Source organism: Canis lupus, chromosome 27 (genome assembly GCF_003254725.2).
Source record: "Canis lupus dingo isolate Sandy chromosome 27, ASM325472v2, whole genome shotgun sequence".
NCBI lineage: Eukaryota > Metazoa > Chordata > Mammalia > Carnivora > Canidae > Canis > Canis lupus.
Genome location: NC_064269.1, coordinates 10,364,776 through 10,392,288, shown reverse-complemented (window position 1 = coordinate 10,392,288; position 27,513 = coordinate 10,364,776). Strand labels below are relative to the sequence as shown.

General features: G+C 38.0%; 1 protein-coding gene across 10 annotated transcripts; it reads right to left on the bottom strand.

Annotated features, from left to right (window-relative positions):
* Nucleotides 1-27,293, bottom strand: PUS7L (pseudouridine synthase 7 like). Of its 10 annotated transcripts, none has more exons than XM_049102708.1 (10): nt 26,903-27,203; nt 25,904-26,594; nt 22,400-23,319; nt 13,773-13,932; nt 12,721-12,913; nt 9,623-9,721; nt 7,191-7,272; nt 5,801-6,081; nt 2,047-2,100; nt 1-937 (listed from the first exon to the last, which is right to left on the bottom strand). In XM_049102708.1, exons 2-10 carry the CDS (start codon nt 26,053-26,055, stop codon nt 611-613), a joined length of 2,268 nt encoding a protein of 755 aa, XP_048958665.1. In that variant the 5' UTR covers nt 26,056-26,594; nt 26,903-27,203; the 3' UTR covers nt 1-610. The 10 variants fall into 10 exon arrangements, with proteins under 10 accessions (XP_048958665.1, XP_048958664.1, XP_035563154.1 ...); XM_049102707.1 differs by lacking the exon at nt 26,903-27,203 and having other exon boundaries at nt 25,904-26,284; nt 26,383-26,737; XM_035707261.2 differs by lacking the exon at nt 26,903-27,203 and having other exon boundaries at nt 26,153-26,284; nt 26,383-26,692.
* Between the last annotated feature and the right edge of the window lie 220 nt (nt 27,294-27,513).

The following is a 27,513-nucleotide window of genomic DNA, read 5'->3' as shown; positions in this document are numbered from 1 at the left end:
TATGTTGAGATAAATAAATTGTACAAAAAATTTTATTTCAATCTTCACTGAAGATAATTTATCTCATAAAGGAGGTAAACTACCCTCAGGTAGCTATCATAAATAGAGGGATTACATTTCCCTCCATGAAATTATTCTGATCAATAATTTCAAAAACAGAAAAGAATGACAATAATAATTAATAAAATGCTTCATTTCGCTTTCTCTCCAACCATGTGCTTTCACCATAGTCTAGTTTCCTCTACATTCTAAGCAAGGAGCTAGAGGATATAAACATTATTCCAAACATGTTTTTTTTTCTTACATGTTATCTTGTAGGATTATTTGTCCTGAATAGTAAAAGAAGATTACAAATTTTGTAGCACAGAATAAAGATGACTGAAACATTAGATAATAGAAAGAACAAAGGCTTTGGGGTCTTAAGTTCAGATGCTTACTAGCTATATGTCTTCTAGAACATCTGAAAATTCCTACTTCATCAGGATGTTTTGTAATTACAGGAGCTAACAATTGTAAGGCTTCTAGCATGTGGCAAGTGCTCGAGAAATTTTAGCTCCCTTTCTTTTAAATAGTGACACATATATATATGATTATAGCAAGGGTAGTGATTCTAAAAGTCATGCTTCATTATCTCCCTCAGACACACTGTTGCGTAACAGGAAGCGTCAAGATCGAAAGAGATCTGAAGAGATAAAGTTGTTTCATCAATGTGGGAACCTTCAGTTTTGACATCAGTATCATGTTCTTCCATTAGTTGGTATGAAACATTATGGGGATGTTTCAATATCTGTCTATAGCATCCTGGAACATTGAGTTTTAGAGTCGGTACTTTAAACCTACACGTCTGTAGTCCATCTCTGCTAAGTGTGTCCTGGTACCACTGCCCAACTTTGTTCTTTGGGTACTGAATGTTGTATCCAAGCACTGGAAGAACCACCTGTGCAGAAGAAGGGGAAAAAATACATGAAATACAATGAAAGAAATGTTAGACCTTCCTGATCAACATATACCATTCCTCACAAATTAAACTGATATAAAGTGGTTAAGGATGATTTATGATGTGGGATACTTAAACAAGTATTTCAATTTTCAAATGGGCAAAATGTTTTCTTCCTCTAGCAAGATAAAAGGTAGAGACAATCCTATTACTTGTTGGTTATGAGGTTGGTGCTGTCTTGATTCTTTAAGTCTCAGAAAGAATCAATAACATGCCCAAAGTCACTAGTAAGTGCCTTCAGAAAAATATACAGTCATTATATCACTGAGATCTGGTATATCTGAAAATCACTGAGATATCATTATGTCTCAGGATATAAACATTACTAAAAAGACACTACAGTTTGCAGGGCTTTCCTCCTTTGATGATTTCTAGACATTTTTCTTGAACCAAAAGGTAGTCAGAAAAAAGAACAAGGTAAAAAATTCAAATGCAAACGACATGAATGGATTTCAAATTCATTATGCGAATTGAAAGAAGCCAGACATAAAAGACCACATACTGTATGATTCCATTTATTTGACATTCTTTCAAAGGCAAAACTATAGGGGTAGTAAATGGATGAGCCACTCAGGGGCTGGGGCTTGCTAAAAAGGGGCACAGGGAGAGATGAAATGTTCTTCATCTTGATTTTTGTGTTGGTCACAAGACTGCATATGTTTATCAAAACTCTTACAACTTTAAACTGAGAAGAGTGATTTTTATTGTATATGAATTGTACCTGAATTAAAAAGTGGTTAAAAGGAAAAGGTGGGGGATGCCTGGGTAGCTCAGTGGTTGACCTTTTGCCTTTGGCTCATGTCGTGATCCTAGGGTCCAAGGATCGAGTCCCACATCGGGCTCCAGGTGAGGAGCCTGCTTCTCCCTCTGCCTAGGTCTCTGCCTCTCTCTGTGTCTCTCATGAATAAATAAATAAAATCTTAAAAAAAAAAAAAAAAAGCAAAGAAAAAGGTGGGGAAAAGGACTTTGGGATATATCTACCTTTTGTCTTTCAGATATAGTATCTACACTTAGATTTAAGTGATATACCAATTTTTTAACAAATTTACCTGATGTATCGCATATGTGCTAGCTGACTCCTCTTCTTCAGTTACTAGATGAACCTATATTTTAAAAACATGACAAAAATATGAATGATTCATTTCCTCAATTTTCCCTGTTATGTATAATTTGACTCCTATGCTGAATATTATATCCCCCAACAAGATTATTTTCAGAATTTGTTTCTAGACTACATAAAAAATTAGAATGATACTTCCTGCTTTAACCATTAATAACTGAAGTTGAAACACAAAGAGAATGGTGGTAGCTTAACATTCCGAGGCAATACTTTTACCTCGTTACCAACAGCTTTTCCTAGCTTACAAAATTGTTATGCTGAATTAAAAATCTGCCTCTGGGGGAAGCCTGGGTGGCTCAGTGATTGAGCATCTGCCTTTGGCTCATGGTGTGATACCAGAGTCTCAGGATCAAGCATCCGGCTCCCCAAGGAGCTCTACCTATGTCTGTGCCTCTCTCTCTCTCATGAATAAATAAATAAAATCTTTAAAAAATAAAAATCTGCCTCTGGGAAACCACTCCACCTCTGTCCCCAACAAGTATCATAATACTTTCTGAGAAGTAGTGTTTCTCAAAATGTGTTTTATAGAACAGTAATAAGAGCAGGGGGAAAAAAGAGGTGTATGTTAAGTCTGAGAAATGTTGCTATAGGACACTATAGAATAAGTCATTCTGATTTCTCGAGCACATCAAAGTTCAGGTATAAAGGCTGCTGTCATCATTAAACAAAGATGAATAGCATCCCCCCCTTCCTAAAGCATTCACCATATAACATAGGGTCCAGGGTCCTCTAACTCTGCTGGCTTTGCCTTCAAGTCTGCACTTGAGGGCAATAATCTCTAGTTCTCTAATAAATAATTATTGCCCCTCCCCTTTCGTTTTTCTTTTGGGGTTTGTATGTTTTTTATTGTAAGTACACTTTTAGTTGTGGACTCAGAAATGGATATAAAACTTTAGCTGTGATCTGACCAAAATTCATGGGATGAGGATCTCTCTGCATCATCATTTCTAGCTCTCTTTCACAAACTCTAAGCCTATGTACAATAATGTAACTTATATAAATTATGAAAATACTGAAAAACATGGTCAAGTACAGAAGATCATGTTTCATGTTTAGAGAACTCCCACTAGGTTGATATCAATCGACTTCTTCATTAACAAACATGCTTTTGGTATTTGGCTCCTTCCCAACTATGAATTCACCTAACTTTTTAATTGTCTAACACATTTTTCCATCTTGTTCACAAAGAAATTATTTGAAAATCTACCAAGTGACCTGAAATAAAGGTGTATCTGTTAGTCTAGTAATCCAAGAATCATATTAGTTGCCTACAACTTTTAACTGCAGATGCACAATATTACATGTCTCAATATACTATTTATCAGAAACTTGACTTTTTCATTTTGGGCCTGTAAGTCCTGCTTTTTCTATTCTTATTGCTAACTAATAGAGTATAAATGATTGGTCTTAAAATATATAAAGACTTTCTTTTTTTTTTTTCTAATAGACGGAAACCTAGCAAGATATGAAGGAGAAATGTTTTCCTTTCTTCTATAGCTCCAAAGAAACACAGATACAGTTCTTATCACAAAACTGTCCTTGCAAATGTTACTTTGAACCAAGAAGTCTTGTAAGACATGAATTTCATAGACTATTACCACGTCTTATCAAAGTAACATTTAACTTCTGAAAATCTGAATTAGGAATGACTAACTTACTAAATAATGTGTAGCCCAGGTAATATTTAAATGAATGTTTTCTGGAATGTGTGAAAAAAACCTGATTTTTCACTATTTATCAAAAGGGAATCACTGACATCTCTTCTTCCACTCATTTATAAAATAAAACCTATAATGCTCCTAGATTTCTTTTTATAGTTTCAGATTTTGTCTCAGTTAAATGACCATTCTTAGCGATCACTTTCTTATCTAAATACTCATAAGCTACCCATTCAATGAAACAGTGAAGCAGACATCTGCTGTTCTGGCTTGCTCAGCCTTTACTCTCTTTTCTAATAGTAGCACCCTCATTTTCAGGAAGCTCCCCTTCCAGTTTTCAAACATGATTTAGGGGAGATGATTCCAGGAATGATCTTTTGGAACATACTCCAGGCCACAATAATTGGTTTGGGCTTGGACACGGGACCCAAGCCAGGCCATTCCTAGCCCAAGACACTTAATTCCATGGCTTTTATTCCATGGGGAAAAAAATTATCTTCTCTACAAATTGTAAGAAATAAGCTTAGAGATGCTCATAATCATTTTGCCACTGAAAGAACAAGTCAAACTGAGAATGGTTCTAACACAGGAAAATTGAGTTGAAAGATGAAGAAAATAAGAGATAGGTTATTTAGGAGACTGCTTAACCCCTGGATATAGCTGTGTCTGAATCAATCAGCCTCAGTTACGAGAGCCAATGAATTACTGTCTGCTTTTCCTTAAGTTAGTCCAAGATAGATCTCTATTACTTAACCAAAACCAAATCCCAAACCAAAATCAACCAACCAAATGAACAAAAAGCTTAATTCATACATCCAGACTTCTACGATTAATTTAGATAAAGCTTCTTTTATATAGAGTTGAGTCTATTTTTCTTCATTTTTTAAAAACTGGGCCATGTTCTCCCTCTAGATGCTGACACCTTTTCTACACTCCATGATTTCTCTAGTGGAGACCAACTCAGGCTAGGGCCTTTTTAATTCTACTACATGTATCACTTAATCTGTTCTTGATGTTTGTTTCTTTAAAATGAGAGTTAAAAAAAGAGGATCTCTAAGATACCTCTCTCATTTAAAATTCAAAGATTTTATAATGTTATATATGAAAGCACTACTCAAATCCCTTCATTTTTATATTTGTAACACTAACTTGAGATAATGTTCTTTTTATATTATAATTGGTTCTTTTTGTATTATATTATAAAATAAATTTCTTTACTTGACTTATGGAATTCAGTTTCATTATTTAAATTGTTCAAACTCACAAAGATAAAAGTACTAGTTGGACAGAGAGGAAATGAAGAATCAACTTTTATACTATAAATTATAAATTCACTAATATAAATGTCTCTAAGACATTGTTAAGAGGAAAAAAACAAATTGTGAAATTGCAATTATACAAAATCACATTTATATAAAAGAAATACACACACCATTACATACTCCATATACCATTATTACAAAAATTGTATTCTTTCTTTTTCATATTTTAAGTTCTGAGTTTCTAAGCTCTTTTTTTTTTCTTTTCTCAGTGTTAGCTAATAGAATAAAAATATACTCTTCTATGGATATTTATGGGAAAGCATAGACAAAGGTCTAGAAGGACACAGGACAAAAACAGATTGATTTCTTGAACACAGAAGAGGGAAAGACAATAAGAGTGGTGACAAGATGACAGCTTCATATGTAGTTTTGATTTTTCACATTTAATGGCACTATTTTGTGCATTACTTCTGTAATTTTTTAAAACATGTTTTTAAAGATTTTATAATGTTCTTTAAAGGACATTTCTTTAAAGGAAGGTTTGCTATCTTTGTACCTTTTGCTTAGTGTCTATTTTTATTTTACCATTTACAGACATTTGTTAAGCCTTAGCTAAAAGCACAGAAACAGAAGATAAGCAAATACAAATAAAAAAATAAAATGCACATTTAGCTCTAAATTGTTTCTGAAATAAAGGCTTCTGAAAATTAATATTCCTAGTGTGGTAACCATTCTTTGACAACTTTGAGTAAATGATACTTACTTTACTACTTGGGAAGTGTTCATCATCAATATCTTCATCCAAACAGACCAAATCACCCTCTACTACTCTTGATCCATAAGTTGAAAGTCTGTAAGATACTGCCTCATTCCAAATTTTGCTGCTATATGCATGAATGTAGAATATGCGCATAGAATGGGGAAAAGAAAACCACGCCTGGATACAACCCTCCTCAGTCATGCCAAAGCGATGCAATGACTCCAACAGTGCTCTCTCTCGAACTTTGAATTCAGGCATCAATGAAAGTGTGCCTTTTGCATCCTCTGAAATAAAGAGAAAGTCAGTGAGTCAACCACCTTCATTTAAATGCCAGTTATAAAGACCTTTAGTATGCCCTCTAATGAGAGGCAATGAACTGTGCTATCTTATAAACTTGAATATGAAGAGGGTGTTTAGTACCAAGTATAAACCTAGTTACACCTGAAGAGCTTGTCTGCTTAAGAAAGATCATTAATCATATGGTCCATTCTCCATTCACTTTCCCTGCTTTAAAAAAAAGTAGCAAAAAGCACATTAGTAATACCTACTTCAGAATGGAGATTAACTTGCAATTATTCAGAGAATGTCTCAAAAAAATCATTAAATAAACCTCTGAGACTACATATTTTTAAAGAGCTATTACGAACATTTACACAATCTTTTGAGTAAGAAAGGGTTGGATCCTTAGATCCTTCAAGTGTGCTAACAGGCCTTGCTAAATGGGATACTTTTTAAACTTAAATTAACGAACTCTACTGCAAAGACACTTCTTTAGGTAGGAATCCTCATTTTAGTAATGTACTAGGTGTTTCTTATGAACACTAAAGTTTAGGAATCACTGCCATAGGAAATGATATTCTCAGAACTCTATAGATACAAACATGTAAGTCATTTTGAAAGTCAAACCCATGAGGACTGACTCTAGAACCCACACCCATAACGCTTTCCTTAAGTGTTTCCCAGGAAGCATTCTGCATTTAAATCATCATATTGAGCTAAAGTGCCCAAACTGACAGGGCTGAATGGCAACTAAACCAAAAACGATGCACAAAATATTAGATATAACAATTAAACTTCTATGTAGTTTAAGTCTCCCATAGTTGTAGTATATGCTTCTATTGGTAACCAGTTTAGAATTTGAAAGTCTTATCTTGAGGATTTAGACCAAGAAAAACTAAGATACTCTTGCTCTCCTCATTCCTACTCCCAAGCAAGAGTCTTGGATATTTCGCCAAAACTGAGTGTCTTGGGTATGTAATAAAATTATTAAATATATAATATATTATAATCTATTTCCTATCACATTTATGCAGTGATGAATGCCCTCCTGCTGATGTAACATCTGTATTATGTATTTCATGACCATGTATGGAATAAAGAAATTTTTAAATACCAGTTTGAAGAAAATATTTCTTTGCTCTATTCACAGGATCATCCAAGTCTTCTGGTGTAAGAAATAATTTTACAGCCTTCACCTTTAAAAACCAAGCAAGCAAACATACATTAAACGAAAATGACAAATTACTTACTTTTTAAAAAAAGATACAAATTATCTGGCATCATAAAATAGGCACTTAACAAATGATATCTGACACTGCAATTATATCTCCAAGTTTTTAAAAATTAAATAGTGTTATATTTGGAAATAGATTTGTACAAAGCAACTTTATACATTGGTTTAAAATACTATGGGCTGGAATAAACGCCCCCTATCATCCATAGTTCTACTTCTGTCATTCTTTACCTCTATCATGGAGCTAGGAATGCAAGTGTAAAGTAATAATGACATAAAACTCAGACTTGACCAACATATATAACAAAAACAGGGGAGGAAGCAAGCATAGAGGGATGGCAAACCATTAATTTTTTTTTGGGGGGGGGGTTTATTTATGTATTTAGAGATTTTATTTATTTATTCATGAGAGACACACACAGAGAGAAAGACAGGGACACAGGCAGAGACAGGCAGAGGGAGAAGCAGGCTCCATGCAGGGAGCCTGATGTGGGACTTGAACCCAGGACTCCAGGATCACACCCTGGACTGAAGGCAGGTGCTAAACCGCTGAGGCACCCAGGCTGCCCTGGGGGGGGGGGGTATTTATTTATAAATAAAATAATAGAGAGAGAGAGGCAGAGACACAGGCAGAGGGAGAAGCAGGCTCCATGCAGGGAGCCCGACATGGGACTCGATTCTGGGACTCCAGGATCATGCCCTGGGCTGAAGGCAGGCACCAAACCGCTGAGCCACCCAGGGATCCCCCCAAACCACTAATTTCATTCCTGTTCTCAAGTCTTGGAATTGTTTGGTCTTTCAAATAATTGTCAAAATCTTTTTTTAATTACTAACTTTAATATTTTCTTTTAAAAACTCTAAGATGTTCCTTTTATTAATGGTATCTATGAGGTCCTGTATTTATTATTATTATTATTATTATTATTATACTGTCTCTAGCACTGTGATTTCTAAGTATATGTTTCAGAGTAAGAAAGGGTCTTAAGATAGATCATTCAACCTAAAATCACACTAAACCTTATTTTACAGTATTCGTTCATTCATTCAAATATATGTTAAGAAGCTAATTCATCCAAATAAATATTACTAAGCATCTGTTATGTGCTAGGCACTGTGCGGAGTACTAAGGATGGAGTACTGAGCAAGAGAGACATGATGTTTGTTTAGTGGAAAAGATTAAACAAACAATAACAATAAAATATAATAAAACCCAAGATGGGAAGCCCAAGAGGTTTGAGGTCACAAGATAAGCAGAATTCAATTTTTCTTGGCAGTGGGATGAGAATTTAAATTGAGATGTAGAGAATGTAAAGGTTGGGAAGGGGATGATACTTCAAAGGAAAGAAAATACAGGTGTGGGCGAGCCTCTAAGTTGGCTCCCAATGACCTCCACTGGCTGGTACTTGCACCTATTACAGTCCCCACCTCTGCCACCCCGATACTTCTCAGGGTAGGTCTGTGTGCCCAGTAAGTAGAACAGAGCAGAAGTAAAGATGTCGCTTCCAAGATTCCATTACAAAGGACACTGCGATTTTTGTTGTGGTCTCTGTCTCATTCTTCTGTGCTCTTGGATTCCTCTCTCGTGGGGAAATCATGCCATGAGTAGCCCTATGGTAAAAACTAAACCTTCCTGCCAACAACCATGGGAGTGTGCTTGCAAGCAGATCCTCTGTTACCAGTCAAGTCTCCAAAGATAACAGCCCTGGCTGATAGTGTGAATACACACCATGAGAGACCCTGACACACCAACACTCAGCTAGGCTGCTTCCAGATGTGTGACCCCCCAGGAAGAGTGAGAAAAGAAATGCTTGTCATTCTAGGCCACTCAGTTTTGGAGTAATCTCTTACACAGCAACAACTGATAATTCTCTAGCAAAGTTAAAAAAAAAAAAAAAAAAAAAAGAGAAGCATAGAACATGAGGTTTAAAAGGTTTAAAAAAGGGGAGAGATTTTGTTTGAATGTAATGAGAAACAGGAATTTTATATAATTTGATGTCATATTTCTGGAATTGTAGGATGTTAGGTTTCCTCTAAATCCTCTATTCCGTCATTAAGAATTTGGTGAGGGCTGTTCAAATTCTCTATAAAGTCTCAAACAAGTATTAAACACAGGGACATCACATACAGCTTTTTTTGTTATAATGTGATACTTAAAATATAGTAACTGCTCAATAAATGTTCGTTAATATAGTATATGTTATATGTGTGTGTCTATATGCATTCATATGCTGGGTTAAGAAAGCAAAGGGTTGGGTTATATAATAAGTATAACTGACAAAACAAATCAGATCATAGTTTTTTTAAATTCATACCATTTCACTCTTCAGCAAAGCCAATCCAATCTGGTCGGTGTGAACTTTCCTTCCCATTCCAAATCTCTGTGGTCCGTAATAATTTACAAACCCCTTATTCTACAAATACAAGAAAACCAATTAATTAAAAGTATATTGTGGGGCAACTGAGTGGCTCAGTCGGTTAAGTGTCTGCATTTGGCTCAGGTCATGATCCCAGGGTCCTGGAATCCAGCCCTGCATGGGGCTCCCTGCTCAGTGGGGAGTTTGCTTCTCCCTCTCTCTCTGCCCCCTCAGCTCATGCTCTCTCTCTCTCTTTCGATCTCCAATAAATAAATAAATCTTTTTTAAAAAGTATATTGTTATGGACTGCATGCCTGTGTTCCTCCGCAAATTCATACATTGAAATCTTAACCTCCAATGTGATGGTATTTGGAGGTGAGGACATTGGGAAGTAATCAGGTCATGAGGGTAAAGTTCTCATGAATGGAATTAGTGCCTTTATAAGAAAAGATCATGGAGCTAGCTCACTCTTTCCACCATGTAAGAATACAACAAGAAGATAAGACTAGCACCATGATCTCAGGCTTCCAGCCCCCAGTACTCTAAGAAATTTCCAACATTTAAGTCACCCGGTCTATGGTTCTTTGTCATGGGCCCAAAATGAGTATAACAAATAAATATAATTACTGTGTCAGAATATGTAATCAAGTCTTTCTCTTCATATTGACTTTAATAAAAGAATACTATAATCAGCAATGTACACTTAAGGGCCAAATGGTCCAAGAAATGCTATACAGTTAAAGAATAGAAAGGAGAAAACCAAACAATTAAAAATTAGAAAATAAGACCATCAAAATAGCTTTAAAAACATATCAGCTTTCCATTTCATTACTGAAGAGTACTGTGGGATGCAAGACTTTCAGTGCTAAACTAGCAGAGTTGTGGGATAAAGTGTTTACCTAGGACTGGATCTGATCTTTGCCCTGAAGCTCTTTCTGATTTTGAGAAGCTCCTGCTGTCTGAAGATGCCAAGAATAACAAATAAATTTGCTAAAGTACACCAATAAAAAAAAAAAAACACCAATAAAAAAAAAAAAATTTGCTAAAGTAAATTTGCTTCAAACTCAGCAAGTCTTGGTTCCTTTATATATAACAATTCAGTTTTTAGTTATCTCAGATTCTGAAGGCCTGGGCCAAGACAATGGCATGGCATCACTTCCCCAGGAGTAGAGAATTGTAATTTATTCTGCAACCTTAAACGTGGATAAACACGCTCTCACAAAGAAAACACTAGGTCCAGATGGTTTCTTGAAAGATAAGGCTCTTCCACACTCACTTTATGTGTATTTCTCCTAACAATTATTATTTCAAATTTGGGTAAATAATATCAAATAATACCCTAGAATAACCAGGAGAACTTTAAGTACCCCTTCAAATTACTTAGGGCTGGATATAACAAAAGGTTTCTAGAAGTCAAAGTTATAACCCTCTAAAAACAAAACTTCAAAGACATCTTATTTTCAGAATTAAAGGAAAGTCAGCTAAAGCTAAAATCATTCCTAATGGGGGCCTTATAATGGGTAGTTGTATACCCATAAGTTTCAAATGAAAGACAGGCAATAAATGCTATTTCAAAGAAACTCTCTCCCTTTTTTAAGGGATATCATTTTAATAACAGTTTTTTTTTGGGGGGGGGGGGGACTTTAGATAGGTCTAGAAACAAAAGGAAAAACTACCATATAAAGAATATACAATCAAAGAGTGTATATACACAGGTAAATGTGAATTTAGAAAATCTTTAGTTGGAAAGTCATTTTCCTAACTAGAAAGAAGAATAGTGATTAAAAAACAGTTTTGTTTGTTTGTTTTCCTTTGGAGAAGAATAAAATTGTGTAAAAAGGTCTTCATGATCAGAATCTTACTTAGATCAGTGCTTCTCAGTGTTAGCTGTAGAGTAAAATCACCTAGGGAGTATGTATGTATGTATGTATTTATTTATTTTAGGTTTTTATTTATTTATTCATGAGAGATACAGAGAGAGAGGCAGAGACATAAGCAGAGGATGAGGCAGGCTCCCTCTGGGGAGCCTGATGTGGGATGCGATCCCAGGACCCCAACCTGAGGCAAAGGCAGATGCTAAACCACTGAGCCACCCAGGTGCCCCACCTAGGGAGTTTTTTTTTTTTAAAAATACTAATAACCAAAGCTGTATTCCCAAATGTTCTTATTTAATTGGTTCGGGAGTAGGGACTGACTACTGAGATTGCCTAAAAGCATCCCAGGATTATGGGTCTAGATCAGGGATTGCCAAACTACTAACAGCCCACAAGTCAAATGTGGCCAACACTTATTTTTATAAATAAAGTTTTACTGGAACACAACCCTGCTCATTCATTTATGTATGATCTATGGGTACATCCACACAAGGGCAGCAGAGTGACTGCAACAGAGACCATATGCCCACAAAGCCAAAAAAATTAATATCTGGCTCTTTACAGAGAAAGCTTGCTAACCCCTAGTCTAGATGATCAGACTGAAGGCTAGGGTATACTTAGATGCCTGGCAAATGCCACATATATTTATGCTAAATAGTTTTTATTGTAAGACAATGAAATACATATGATTTACCATTTGTACATGTTGAAAAAATTCAATTAGATTGAAAAGAAAAAAAGATTGTGCATAATTCTAATAAGTAATATAACTATTTACCAAAGGTTTCTGGAAAAAAACTGCAGAACAAAATTTCCAAAAAAATTAATACCTTTGCCTAAAATACTACTCTATACAGCACATGCTAAAAAAACCAAACCTACAAAACAACAAAAAACACCTCTCTTCTTATACAGATAGCTCCCCTCCCCACACTCCAGGTAACTCTATACATTATATATTTTTAATTACATTAAAGCTTTGTGTTTTTCAATACAAAAAAATGTACTAAGAAGAAAATTAAAAATAAGCCAAACTGTTCCAATTATCATTTTTTTAAAAATAATGACATATGCACATAAAAAGGAAAGGTGCAAAAGCAAAAGAAATTTCCCTTCTTGCCTTAATGTAAAGAGAACTATGAGATTTTCCTGTAACACTATTTTAAAATTGAGTTTTCTTACCTTAACATTTTCTATTGCCTCCAAAATTCTCTCTCTCAGGTTTGTAGAATCATTTATTTGGTTTCTTACATTTCTGATGATAATATCAAAGTGATTTCCTTTGAGCTGACCAAGTCTAAGGGAATCACCCACAGATCGAATATTAAACACATTCATTCGTTTCTTTTCAATTTCTTTTTCAATATTCTTCAACCTATAAATGATAAATCATATAGACTCTGTTAAATCTTACATTTAAAAATTAATAAAAGGTTTAAACGACAGTTGCTAGATAACCACTTATATCAGAACACTAAAAAGTTTTTTGGAATTCAAAAGTTAATGCTATTTCAACAAATGTGCACTAAGAAACCCATTATTATAGGATTATATTAAGAGTTATTTTATGATCTGAAGCAACTTAATCATCTAAAATCTGCCACAAATCTCAAAGTTTCTGTCTTAAAACTACCTATATTTTCAATGAAAATTTAAGACATAATGCTATTTTTTTTTTTAAGATTTTATTTATTCATGAGAGACACACAGAGAGAGAGAGGCAGAGATACAGGCAGAGGGAGAAGCAGGCTCCATGCAGGGAGCCCGACGTGGAACTCAATCCCGGGACTTCAGGATCACGCCCTGGGCTGAAGGTGGTGCTAAACCGCTGAGCCCCCCCTAGGCTGCCCCAAGACATAATGCTATTTAGAAGATAATCATATTATGAAGGCAGAATGTGCTGCTCCATTAGCCTTTAGTCAATAAATTACTATTTTTTTTAAAGATTTTATTTATTCATGAGAGACACAGAGAGAGAGAAAGAGAGGCAGAGAGGCAGAGGAAGAAGCAGGCTCCATGCAGGGAGTCCATTGTGGGACTAGATCCCAGGTCTCCAGGATCAGGCCCCAGGCCAAAGACGGCACTAAACCGCTGAGCCACCCGGGCTACCCCAATAAATTACTATTGATAGTGAGGTTAATATGCTCCTAGTGTTCTGAGTTTTCAATCTCACATTTATTTCTTTGATGCAATAAGAAAGTAAAGTTCTACCTTATAAAGTAATGTTATATTACCTCTCTGGAGACACTTTTCTAACAACCATTGCTTGATAAGTGATGGCTTTCTTGTCTTTAAGGCCTGCATAACTGAAATCTGAAGGAATCACACCAAGTTTGATAGCTAAAAATCCAAGCGCTTCAAACATTTCCAGATTTTCTTTTCGTAAGGTAAAAGCTAAAAAAAAAAAATCCCAGATTACACACATGCACACAAACAACTACATCAACTACATTAATAGGCTAGATAAATATGAATCAAATTATTACTGTATTTTTTAACCAAGATATAAAATCCATGTCTTAGATTTCAGCTGTCAACTGAAAAATGCTAATTGGCTCTGAAAAGGCTTACAGAAAGAACATATAAATTCCTTAATTTGGCATTTTATCTGACCCTAATCTCACTTTTCAGTCTCCATTCGTATATCTTGTATGACCCAAAGGACATCTCACAATCCCTGGATGGACTAAAGCCTTCCCCAGCTTTGTCCCTTCCCAGCTTTGTCATTTGAATCCCTCTATTTAAAATGTGTTCCTTCCATTTTACTTGCCCTACTTGTATTCATTCTTGTCGATCCAACAGCAGCAGCAGTTCTCCCTCAAATTCTTCCCAGGTTCCCAAGACTGAATGTTCCTAACGCAGGGATCATGTTTGTTTTCTCAACTGTTACACCCACAGCCTAACACACAGTAAGTAGTCAATTAATTACTCAATGAATAAATAAATGAACTCCACAAGGTGCTCAGTGGGGAGTCTGCTTTTCCCCTCTCCCTGCTGCTCACCCTGCTTGTGCTCTCTCCCTCTGTCAAATAAATAAATAAATATTAAAAACATAAAAATAAAGTTCATGTGTTTGATAAGTAGGGTTTGAGATGTCAAATTTGCCCCTGACAATCTGGGCACGGCACTTACTAGTTGTTAAGCAAGCTCAGCCACATAGGAAAGAACCTCCAAATTGTCTGAAATTATATCGTTTGTTAGCTGATTAGCTTTAGTGCATAAGCACTTTTTTTTTTTTTTTCATTTGTGATGATTTAGAACTTAGAACATTTCGGAGGACCAAATCCATAATATTTGTGTTAATGAATCTGTGTCTTTATATAATTGGAATATTTAAGAGAATGAGACTCACCTAACTCTAATTATAAATGTCTAACTGATTTAAATTTGTCTTTTTCTATTGAAATCTCACTAAATTAGTAAATAATATGGGAACACACAGGAAAACTTAAAAGACCACCAAATTTATACTTTAAATTTATAAGATTTGTAACATATTGATTACTTGGGAAAAGTGAAGTGCTTAAAAAGAAAACCAACTATGCTAAATTTTAAAATTCAATTTCCACTTCTAGCCATGTGGGAATAATTGGTACTAGATTTGACCTCCTACTGTGAACAGATAGAAAGCTAGACAAAATATAGAAAATATCTGTTTTTGGACACTAGAGAAAAGGTAGCAAAGAACTATGATTCAAAAAGAAAAGGAAACAAAGGAATTGAGCCCTAAAATATTGTGGGGTTTTTTGCCTATGCATACTTTCTAGACCACAGCACAGGGAGGAGGAATCCAGGTAGAACACAGTGGCTATGCAGAATTAAAAGGGTAGAGGTTAGAGTTCAGGAAGGCTGAGTGGGCTGGAATTCACAGGACAGAGTCCTAGATAAGAGGAAGCTATCTAAGTATCACAGAGAGTTCCAGAAACCTATATAGGTGATCCCTAGCAGTTTTCACTTATTAGTAATCTGCACATGCCCAGGATTAATTACTATATACTAATTATCTAATATTGCACAACAAGTCACCCTAAACTTTAGGGTCTTAAAATGTTTGCTTATCTCTCACAGTGTCTGTGGGTCAGGAATCCAAGAGCACCTTGATGTGGTTGTTTGAGCTCAGGCTCTCTCATGAGGTCACAATTAGATGGGGCTGATAGGAGCTGAAGGATCCATTTCCAAGGGGACTCACTCACAAGGCTGACAAGTGGGTGTTGGCTGCTGGTTGGGCCTCAGTTCTCCAATGGGCTGCCTGAATAGCCTCACAGTACAGTAGCCGGATTGCTCCACACTGAGCAACCCAAGAAATATGGGCAAAAAGTTGAACACTTTTTATGACCTGACCTGAGAAGCCATACACCATCTGCCATCTGTCATAGTCTACTGGCCACAAAAAGCCACTTTGTGGGACCGCCAGGAGAAGAGCATTGAGAACCTTCTTGGGGTTGAGAACAATGATCCGTCTTCTGGCTCTAATACTTTAAGTTTCACCACACACACACATCCCAAATTCAAAATATACTCATTCCTTCCTGAAGTTCCTAAAGCTAACACTATAAAAACAGCTCAAATTCTAGCATTTTTTCATCCAAATCAGGTCCAGATATAGATAAAACTTCTTAAGTATATATTGGATTAAAATCCTCAAATACGATTTCCCTTAACATGAAGGCTATGAAGGACTGCAACAGGAACAGACAAATCTGCTTTTTACACACCTTGCAATGTTTGAAACACACACAAGGTAAGTGTTATATGCTCCTTATTTAAACTGGGAGGAAAAGTGAAAATACCTAGAAGTTACTCTACACAGCAGTTCTGAATCCAGCCAGGTATATGTTGGTTGTTCTTTTATTAGAATTCAGTACTACCAGTATCTTGGAATAATTGTTATGGCTCTAGTGTCCACCTTTGGGTCTCAGTTCTGCCTTCTGAGTGAAATTTCTTATTCTGTAAAAGATACCTGTTTATGGCAGAGTAGTTTTCTCAGCCCAATTACTGACTTTAAAAGCTTGGCAGTAGGGCAGCCCAGGTGGCTCAACGGTTGAGCGTCTGGCTTCAGCCCAGGGCATAATCCTAGAGTCCTGGGATCAAGTCCCACTTCAGGCTCCCTGCATGGAGCCTACTTCTCCCTCTGCCTGTGTCTCTTCCTCTCTCTCTTTCTATGTCTCTCGTTAATAAATAAATAAAATCTTAAAAAAAAAAAAAAGTGTGGCAGTACAAAGGCCTCTTTATTTTTTACTGTCTTTGACACTTTCAAAAACTGTGTGAGTTCACTCTGTTAGACAAAGATACACTCAAATTTTGTCAAGATGAGCTCTTTTCTACTTAGAGCTTCTACTGAAAGTGCTGAGGGGACACCCCTAAATCCCTAGGGGAATTCCTGTTTAACCTAGGGAAGTCATGCCCTTCAAGTCCCCAGAGGGCCTTCTGCATGTCTGAACCATTTTCTGAGACACTGCTAAATATCCTACAAAAATTTTAAGAAAGGATTTTACAGTCACACCCTAAATTTTCTTGTTAGAAAACATCCTCACCTTGCTATGATTTTCTCTTTGCCCAGAAATCATTTCTTAATTTAAATATCATGTGCCATCTGAAGAGGTAGGGATTTTTTTTTTTTTTTTTTAGAAAAAAAAATTATTTCTGAGCCTTGTGAGTTCGGGCTCCTTTATATCTAGTAGTTTTTCCTTTAAATTTTTACTATAAGCAGGGGCATCTGGGTGGCTCAGTGATTGAGCTTCTGCCTTTGGCTCAGGGCATGATCCCGGGGCCCTGGGATCACATCCCACATCGGGTCCCTGCAGGGAGAGCCTGCTTCTCCCTCTGCCTGTGTCTCAGGCATAAATAAATAAAATAAAATAAATAAAATAAAATCTTAAAAAAATTTTTTTAAATAAAATTTTACTATAAGCAGTAGAAAAGAAGTCTTCAACACTTTGCCTGCAAATTTTTTTAGTTATAGTACCCCTTCTTTATAAAAAATAAGCACTTACTTTTGCTATAAACTGAATATCTGTACTCCCCCACTCCCTGGAATTCATATGTCAAGGAACTAGTCCCAGTGTGGCTAACTTTTAGGTGCAACCTCTAAGGAAGCAATTAAGATTAAAGTAGGCCATGAGGGTGGGGACCTGATTCAATAGGATTAGTGTCCTTATAAGAGAGCTGCCTCCCTCTTTCTTAATTTCTCTGTGCACAAAAAAGAGGTCATGTGAGCACACAATGAGAAGATGGCTGTCTACAAGCCAAAGGGACAACCTTTACCAAACATCAACTCTACTGGCACCTTGATCTTGGACTTCTGGTCTCCAGAACTGTGAGAAAATAAATTTCTATTGTTTAAGTAATCCAGTGTATGATATCTCATTACAGCAACCTAAGAAAACTAACATATTATCCCACACCATTCCCATAGGTCAGAAATTCAGAAGCTGGATAGTTCTGACTTGAGGTCTACGATGAAGTTGCAGTCAAACATCAGCTGAAGCTAGAGGATATGTCCAGAGTGGCTGACTCACATCAGTAGCTATTGGTGAAAAGCTTTAGTTTCTCTCTACAGGGCTTTCTTGGGTGTTTTCAAGTTATGTTGGCTTGGTTCTATCAGAGCGAAATGCTTTTTATGATCTAACCTCAGAAATCACTCATTGTCACTGCCATATTCTATTACTTAGACAGGATGGCCCTGATTCAATGTGGGTGGGAACTACAAAAGGCCATGAATATCAGTAGTTAAGGATCACCAGGGGTCACGTGGATGCTGGCTACCACATTCCACCAGGTTGAACAATGAAATATGAGGCATTTGTAACCTGAGATTACACAAAACTGGAGACCAGCTAGAGAGAAGAGATCTAATAGTAAGGGCTTGCAGTAGAAACCACAGAAGGATCATGCTATAATAGTATATGCTATAAAAAAAATAAAATAAAATAAAATTCATTGAATAAAATTCAAAATGAAGCCTGAAATAGATCTGCAAATTACTACTCGTTAAAGCAAAGTTCAACACTCTTTAAAAGACAACATAATCCAGACACTCCACAAGGTAACACTCACAAAGTTTGACCTCCAAAATATATTACTAACCATACAAAGAAGCAGGAAAATATGACTCATAACCCAAAAGAAGTCATTAACTAAAAACACATCCAAAAATGAGAGACAGAATTAGCAGAAAAACATTTCTTAAAGACCCATTAAGGGGGATCCCTGGGTGGCTCAGCGGTTTAGTGCCTGCCTTCGGCCCAGGGCGTGACTCTGGGGTCCCGGGATCGGGTCCCACTTCGGGCTTCCTGCATGGAGCCTGGTTCTCCCCCTGCCTGTGTCTCTGCCTCTCTCTCTCTCTCATGAATAAATAAATATAATCTTTAAAAAAAAAAAAGACCCATTAAAAATAGGCTCAAAGATTATAGGAAAACATGAATATAGTAAGTTGAAGACCTAAGAAAGAACTAAATGAAATTTCTAGAACTGAAAAATCCAATTCTTAAAAACGTCATTAGATGTTTAAATCTTTCACATAATTTCTTCTGCAAAAAAGTATTCTAGGAAAATGGTCATAGTGCTGTCTCAAAAATTAAATATATGATTACCATATGACCCAGCAATTTCACTTCTGGATATATACCCACAAGAACTGAAAATAGGGAATTGAACAGATATTTTTTACAGCCATGTTCTTAGCAGCACTATTCACAATAGCCAAAAGATAGAAACAACTCATGTCACTGGCAGATGAATGGATAAATATTCATTTATCCAGAAGCACAATATTACTCAGTCTTTAAAGGACCCAGGAGGGCAGCCCGGGTGGCTCAGTGGTTTAGCGCCGCCTTCAGCCCAGGATGTGATCCTGGAGACTCGGGATGGAGTCCCACATCAGGCTCCCTGCATGTAGCCTGCTTCTCCCTCTGCCTGTGTCTCTGCCTCTCTCTCTCTCTCTGTGGCGCATGAATAAATAAATAAAATATTAAAAAATAAAAAAAATAAAGGACCCAGGAAATTCTAACACACTTATAACATAGGTGAATCTTTAAGATCTTCAGTTAAGTGATATGTGTCAATCACAAATTGGCAAATATTTTATGATTCTACTTATATGAGATACCTAGAGTACTCAAATTTATAGAGACAGAAAGTAGGATGGTGGTCACAGTGGCTGGGAGGAGGAGAATATAGTTTCAATTTGGGAAGATAAAAAAGTTCTGGTGATGGATGATGGTAATGGATGTATAACAATGTGCATGTACTTAACACCATTGAACTGTACACTTAAGAGTGGTTAATATGGTAACTTATGTTATATATACTTTATAACTAAACTAAAAATAAAATAACTACTAACTAAAAATAAAAAGTTTTTTTAAAGTGTTCTATTTTTTAAGATAGGCTAATTTATTAAGAGTTTTTATATAGGAGTTATTTTTGTTCTTACAAAAGGTTGGCCTTTGCAAAATCTGGGATAGGTACACTTTACCTTTTTCTTTGTTCTTGGACTCATAGATAACCCCATCTTTTCATACTATTCTCTTGTGAACCATCAATTCCTCCCCTTAATATATTCCACCAATTATTCAGAGTTTTTGTAAAACTAATTTAAACTAATACATAAGAAGTTTCCACAATTGTTCATTAATTCAAATTACTACTGTTAGAATTTCAAGTAGTATAAAAATCTATAACTGCAAATCACTTATCAGCAATTCTCCCTTCCACATGTAAAGCTACTTTTGTTTTTCCTTCAAAACAGATTTATCTGGGGGCACCTACGTGGCTCAATGGTTGAGCATCTGCCTTTGACTCAGGTCGTGATCCTGGGGTCCTGGGATTAAGTCCACCATCAGGCTCCCTGCAGGAGCCTACTTTTTTTCTAGATAGGTATCCTGAGGTAAGGGAAACAAAAGCAAAAATAAACTACTGGCACTACATCATAATAAAAAGCTTCTGCACAACAAAGGAAAAAATCAACAAAACTAAAAGACAACCTATGGAATGGGAGAAGATATTTGCAAATGATGTACCTAATAAGGGGTTAGTATCCAAGTCCCTAAAGAACTGATATAACTCAACACCCAAAAAACAAATAACCTAATTCAATAGCATGCAGAAGACATGAACAGATGTTTCTCCAAAGGAGACATACAGATGGGCACTTGGGTTGCTCAATTAAGCATCCAACTCTTAATCTTAGCTCAGGCCTTAATCTCAGTTATGAGTTTAAGCCCTGCCCTGGGCTCCATGCTGGATATGGAGTCTATGGGAGGAAAAAAAAGAAGATATACAGCTGGCCAACAGACACATGAAAGGATGAAAGATACTCACCATCACTTATTATAAGGGAAATAAAAATCGAAACTACAATATCACCTCAAACCTGTCAAAATAGCTACAATCAACAACACAAGAAACAACAGGTATTGGCAAAGATGTGGAGAAAAAGGAACTGTCTTGTACTGTTGGTGCTGCCACTGTGGAAAACAGTATGGAGATTCCTCAAAGCATTAAAAATAAAACTACCTATGATCCAGCAATCTCACTACTGGGTATTTACCCAAAGAATACAAAAATACCAATTCAAAGGGATAATGCACCTCTATGTTTATAGCTGCATTATTTACAATAGCCAAATTATGAAAGCAACCCAAGTATCCATTGATGGATGGATGAATGGATAAAGAAGAGGTTGTATATACATACAATGGAATATTACTCAGCAGTAATAAAGAACAAAATCTTGCCATTTGCAATGACCTGCATGGTGCTTGACTAATGCTAAGTGTAATAAGTTACTCAGAGAAAGACACATAGCATATGATTTCACTCATATGCGGAATTTAAGAAACAAATGAGGAAAGGGGGGAGAAAGGAGAGACAAACGAAGAAAGAGATTCGACTATAGAGAACAAATCGCTGATTACCAGGGAGGAAGATAGTGGGGGGATGGGTGAAAAAGGCAATGGGGATTAAGGAGTACACTTGTCATGATGAGCACTGGTATTTAAAACTTAAAAAATAAATAAAATAATGTGTTTAACCGGGGGGTGGGGGGGTTGGGGGGGAGCTTTGCTGTATCTATAAAACAAGGCTACATGAAACCCATCCTTCATGTAGGATATAGGCCAATTAAACCTGGTCAGTCAAGCCTGTAGAATAAGATTTCATCAGTTCCATCCAGTCCTAGGAACTGAATATATCTGCTAAAGCAGTGACTTTCAAAATGTAACTTTCAAAATACCCAGACCGAATAGAAAAAGCAACACTTGGGAATTTTTGAAAGCCCTGCTCCAAACTTTCTCAGAAACTCTGAGAATAGGGCTTAGTAATCTGTTTAACAAGACCTTTTGGTGATTTTAACGCATGTTAAAACTTATGAACCTACTCTCTACAAGACTGATTGAACAAGCAAGGAGCTCCTTGGAAGGAGCTCTCTACCTTGGACAGTGAAGTTCAACTGTTTAGATAACGATTCTCCCCAAACACAGCAGACATATTGTACTTACCTGAGTACTTAATTTTTAATTAAAATTAAAATAACTTCCAAAATATGGAAGATAAATCAAGATTTATCTCCAGTAAAACTTAGTAAGCACAAAATAACTCCTTCAACTGTGTATATTTGTGACTATGTTAACTATAAGCATCTGCTAACCTACTTTCACCAATAAGGTTAATTCTCAAAGGCTTGATCGTTAATTAATCAAAGAGCCTCTCTTTGAAAAGCTTTATCTTCCACTAAAAACTAAACCCAAATATTTTTTCCAATATCCCTCTGGTTAAGTCTATTTAATTCATCTGAAATTATTCACCTTCCACACAATTTTAACTCTTTATCAAAGAAAATGGTAATGATCTAATACATTACCTGTGTATATAACTTTTTGATCTTGGCATTCAAAAAGAGACCTCTTCCTGTGCTTGTGTTTCTTTTCCCGGAATCTTACTGTTATTGCTATGTTTGGATTAGCAGCATTGTAATTGAGTTCAGGGAAAGATTTGGTCTCCACAAGGTTTCCAAATTTTTTGTTGACAAAATGATGGACAGCTTTTCTGTGATCTTTGTTCATGTCGGGTTTAAAGGTAAATTTGGAATTTTCTTTCTTTGCATCCAAATACTTAAAAAAGTCAAGTGCTTCTTCCTCAGATACCAAGTGACAGAGTTCCTTGTACTCAAGATTTGGTTTTACAACAATCTCACTGTTTTTACCTACAGTTATTAAAAAGGGGAATTTCTGCCTGACAGCACTATGCAAAATAGCTCTCTGGTTCTTGTCAAGGATCCTGCCTAATGAGAATTCAGGAGATGATCCAATGAGCTCAGTCTTAGAATTCCACTTCTCTTTTATGTCAAAGGCAAAGTGAGTCAGTAAGTCATTAGTTTTTTCATCTAACAAGTTGCCTAAAACATGAACTTTTTCTTCTTCACCTTTGGAAGTTCCATCATTGATAGTATCTTCCTTTTCTGAACCAGACTGATGATTTTGGTCATCATCAGAGCACTTGGTGAAAGTATTGACTTCTTGGTTGCTGCCCTCTTGACAGGATATATTTTGAAAATCAAGTTTTGTTTTTTTGGCAAAATTATTTGGCTCAGGTAGTACTTTATTAATCAGGCCACTGGTGCTCTTATTAACTAGCTGTCCTTGCTCATCAATCTCTATAACAACGAAGTCACTTGGTGAGCTTTTTATAGTGCCACGAAATCCAATGTGATCAGTAATGAAACCCAAAGAACTAAACCTGATTCTAAAATCTGTATCCTCTTCCATCCTTAAATAACAATGCCTACAAAAGAAACAGGAGGCAGTCAGTTACCAGAAAGAAAAGTCACGAAAAACAAAGAAATATATTTGCAGGGTTTATTTATTATTCTTTCTCCCTTTCAATCCTGGGTCCCCTTAAAAGGCATTAACAATTTATTTCTAGATATCATGTGTATTTTGACTCTTCTATACCAAGGTGAATTAACAGGCAATCTTTTCTGGTGTAACCGATGATTTGCAACTTCACTCTTCACCCATTCCAAGCTTCCATCTATTATCCAGGATTCAAAGGGGTCAGTTTCAAGTTTACTTTAAAAATACCACTTTGCAGGCCCACAAAGAAGAGACCACAACACAGGATTTAATGATTTGTCTAAACCCCATCCCTGAAAATCCCCAGCTAATTCCAGGGCATTTGTGGCTAGAGTTTTATATATTAGGGGTTAGAGATGAGAGAAGAAACTAGAAGACAGGAAGAAATAGCCCAAATTGATAGATAAATGAAATTCTAAATAACAACTTGCAATTTGATTCCGCTTCAAAATAGTCTCAAATTAATCCTGAACCTTAAACCTTCTTGAAAACCCAGTTACAAGCTTTTTACAGATACAAACTTTTGAGGTTGATGCACAGGAAAATTCCAACCATGCCACTGGCATCAGAGAGGAAAAAAACTCTGCAGATCCTCTTGAAGCAGATGAGAGAATAATCCTCAAAAAAGTCTTTATTCACTCTTTGCACAGCCTATGGCTACCATACCAGATAGAGCTATATGAAAGACAAAATGCCCAGGCACCGCATACTACTCACATACTAACCACACTCTCTAGTAATTCATCATCATCTGGACCTTCATCCTATTTCTACCGCTGTAATCTACTAATCTGAGCCAAGTTAGCGAACCTCCCCCTGCGTCATGCCACATAGAAATCACAGCAAAACTCCTATATCATGATTTCCTAGACTACATAAGGATAGATTTATTTTCCATCATTCCTTCATTTCCTGCACTCTCCTCAGTTTCTTCCCATAACTGGAACCCATTTCCCCCACGCTGCCGCTTCTGTAGTCCTCTCAAGTGAAAGCTATTTTTCCTTTCATGCCCACCTAATTTAGGACCTAGAAGATGTAAATAATTTCTAGTTGCCACTGCTCCAAACCATTTCTCCTTCCTCTACCTCCCCCAAATCCCAGATTCTTTGAAGTTCATGCCATCAGGCTTTACCACCTGCTGCAATCCTCTTTGGTCCGTAGAGGACTCCTCTTCATTCACTGATGAAGATTTCAACACCTCCCTCAATGTTTTCCTATCCAGCATGACTTCCATGTCCATCCCTATGCACCATCTATTTAACGCCACAGTCCCCCCTCAGTTCCCTATCTCAACCTCAACCCAATTCCGCTTCATCTTAGTCACAACCTTTATTTTCTCATCACCAAAAATTACGTCCACTTTAAACATCTGGCTCTCTGATTAATCTTGCTGTCCTTCCATCATTTTGAACTTCCATTTCAGAAATTCTTATACATTGTGAAGGCCTCTAGCCTGCTTCTACTACTAGTCCACTACTGTCCATTCTCCATATGGCCAGAATGATTATTTGTAAGGTAAATCAAACCATATCACAGTCCTCTTTAAAACCTCTAATCACACTGATAATGATATCCAAATTACTGACCCTGGCTTCCAAAGACTTGTAAGATTCTGGACTCTATCTATTTTCCAAATATATCTTGTACCCTTTCCCCATTACCCACTATACTTCAACTACACTGGCCTTCTTCAATTCCTTTATGTTCATTGTTCCTGCTGATTAAATTAGTCATTCCCGAATCACATCCCCAGAGAGGTCTTCCCTGACTAATAATGTAAAGGAACCGGCAAAGCACTCTTTCCCCAAACCTCAATTTCCTGCACAGTACTTCTATCTAATAATTTTATTATTTATAATGTATCTCTCCCAATTAGGATGTTAGCTCTGTGGGAGCAAGTACCTTGTCTGCCTAATTCACTGATTATCTCACATTTAGAACAGTGTGGAGTGGGAAGCCCAGGTGGCTCAGCGGTTTAGCGCTGCCTTCAGCCCAGGGCATGATCCTGGAGACCCGGGACCGAGTCCCACGTCGGGCTCCCTGCATGGAGCCTGCTTCTCCCTCTGCCTGTGTCTCTGCCTCTCTCTCTGTGTCTCTTATGAATAAATAAATAAAATCTTTAGAAAATAAAATAAAATCTTTAAAAAAATAGAACAGTGTCAAGCACATATTAAGCATACAATCAATGCTGATTGTTGAATAAATGAAACAACTAGTACAAAATAAGAGCTGTGAGAGTAAAAAGGGGGGGAAAGGGGGATCGCTTTTGCCTACGACAATCAGAGAAGGTATAATACAAAAAAAGTGGCCATCTAAGTCCACAAAACGATTCAAGACATAGAAGTAAGGTAGAGGACATATCATGAGTAACATACAAACAAAATACGCAATGTCTTAGGGAAAAACTGAACAGCCCAGATACGAGAACAATCGGGAAAATTTTTTTTTTTTAGTACAGTTCCGGGAAATACAGCTATGATTAGCGCCAAACTGCCAGGCAGTCAATGCCTTACCAAGATCTTAGATACCACTGAGGGTAGGCAGCCCAGGGGGGGCTCAGCAGTTTAGCGCCGCCTTCGGCCCAGGGCGTGACCCTGGAGACCCGGGATCGAGCCCCACCTCGGGCTCCCGGCACGGAGCCTGCCTCTCTCTCTGCGTCTCTCATGAATAAATAAATAAAAGCTTTGAATAAAAAAGAAAGAAACCGCTGGGTGATCAATATACAGCTACTGGAGGTGTTTGAGCAGGAAAATGACACACACACTCCAAAAAGACGTCTTAGTAAGATGAACGACGGCCCTGAGCAGGTGAACGCGATGAAGATCTTCCAAGAGTTGGAAAGCCACGTGGTCAAGAGCAGGGATGCGCCCGGTGAGGAAAACGACCCAGGCCTTCTGCAGGCAAAGGAAGAAGACAGGAAGGCATCCTGAGCTGCGGGTGACGTAGAACCCCCTCGGGAAGAACGCAAGGCTCAGGGGCTTACGACCAGCACCTCGTGAGAGCGGCCCAAGGCGCCCACGTGGAGTCCGGCACCAAGACGCAGTGACGCTGAGCAGCCGGCTGCCGCCGGGACAGCGAGGCGGAGGGGCAGGAGGACAGGAGGCAGGTGGGCTGGCCCCGGGCTGGGGGATAACGCAGGCTGACGGCAAATTCTGGGGAGACGCTGGGAACGCAGCAGGCAGAGCTTCCTCCCTGGTGCTCGTCCTTCAAACAGCAGCGCTCGGCTGAACTCACTCCTACGCGCTTTCGGTCACCGATTCGCACAACTCCGGGCTTCCGGCGGCCGCGGTGTGGCCTTCCCGCGCATCAGGAGCCCCCCGGCCCCGCCCGGCCCGCCCGGCCCGCCGCTCCTCCAGCTTCTCCCTCCCCTTCCCCCCCTGCCCCAAAGCCCATACTAGCCCAAGTCGCCTTCCTCTCGCGGGCACAAAGTCAGGGTCCCAACGCTACGACCCTCATCCTCGCCCCCCGCCCACAGAAGCCCCACATCCTGCGAGAAGCTCGACCCGGTCTACCTCAGCTGCAGGTTAAGGAATCCCGGGCACAACGCTCTGCGCATGTCCGGAAGTCCTAGCTACTTCAGCCGCCGAGCGCGGCGTCCTTAAAGGGGCAGGCTCCCATTTTAAAAAGAGACGCGGGGGATCCCTGGGTGGCGGAGCGGTTTAGCGCCTGCTTTTGGCCCAGGGCGCGATCCTGGAGACCCGGAATCGAATCCCACGTCGGGCCCCCGGTGCATGGAGCCTGCTTCTCCCTCTGCCTGTGTCTCTGCCTCTCTCTCTCTCTCTCTGTGTGACCATCATAAATAAATAAAAATTAAAAAAAGAAAGAAATAAAAAATAAAAATAAAAAGAGACGCGGGACCTGGAATTTCTCACGCGGCGGAGGCGCTTGGAGGCGCAAAGGGGCGGGGCGGGGGTGGGCGGGGCCTGGTTTTGTGGTGTGGGCGGGGCCATGTGACTGGGTGGTGCTGTGTGGGCGGGGCCTGGGGCGGGAGTTTGTGATGTGGGCGAGGCCCGGCGACGGGGTGGCGTTGTGTGGGCGGGGCCCGGTGACTGGGCGATGCTGTGTGGGCGGGGCCTGGGCGGGAGTTTTGTGATGTGGGCGAGGCCCGGCGACGGGGTGGTGT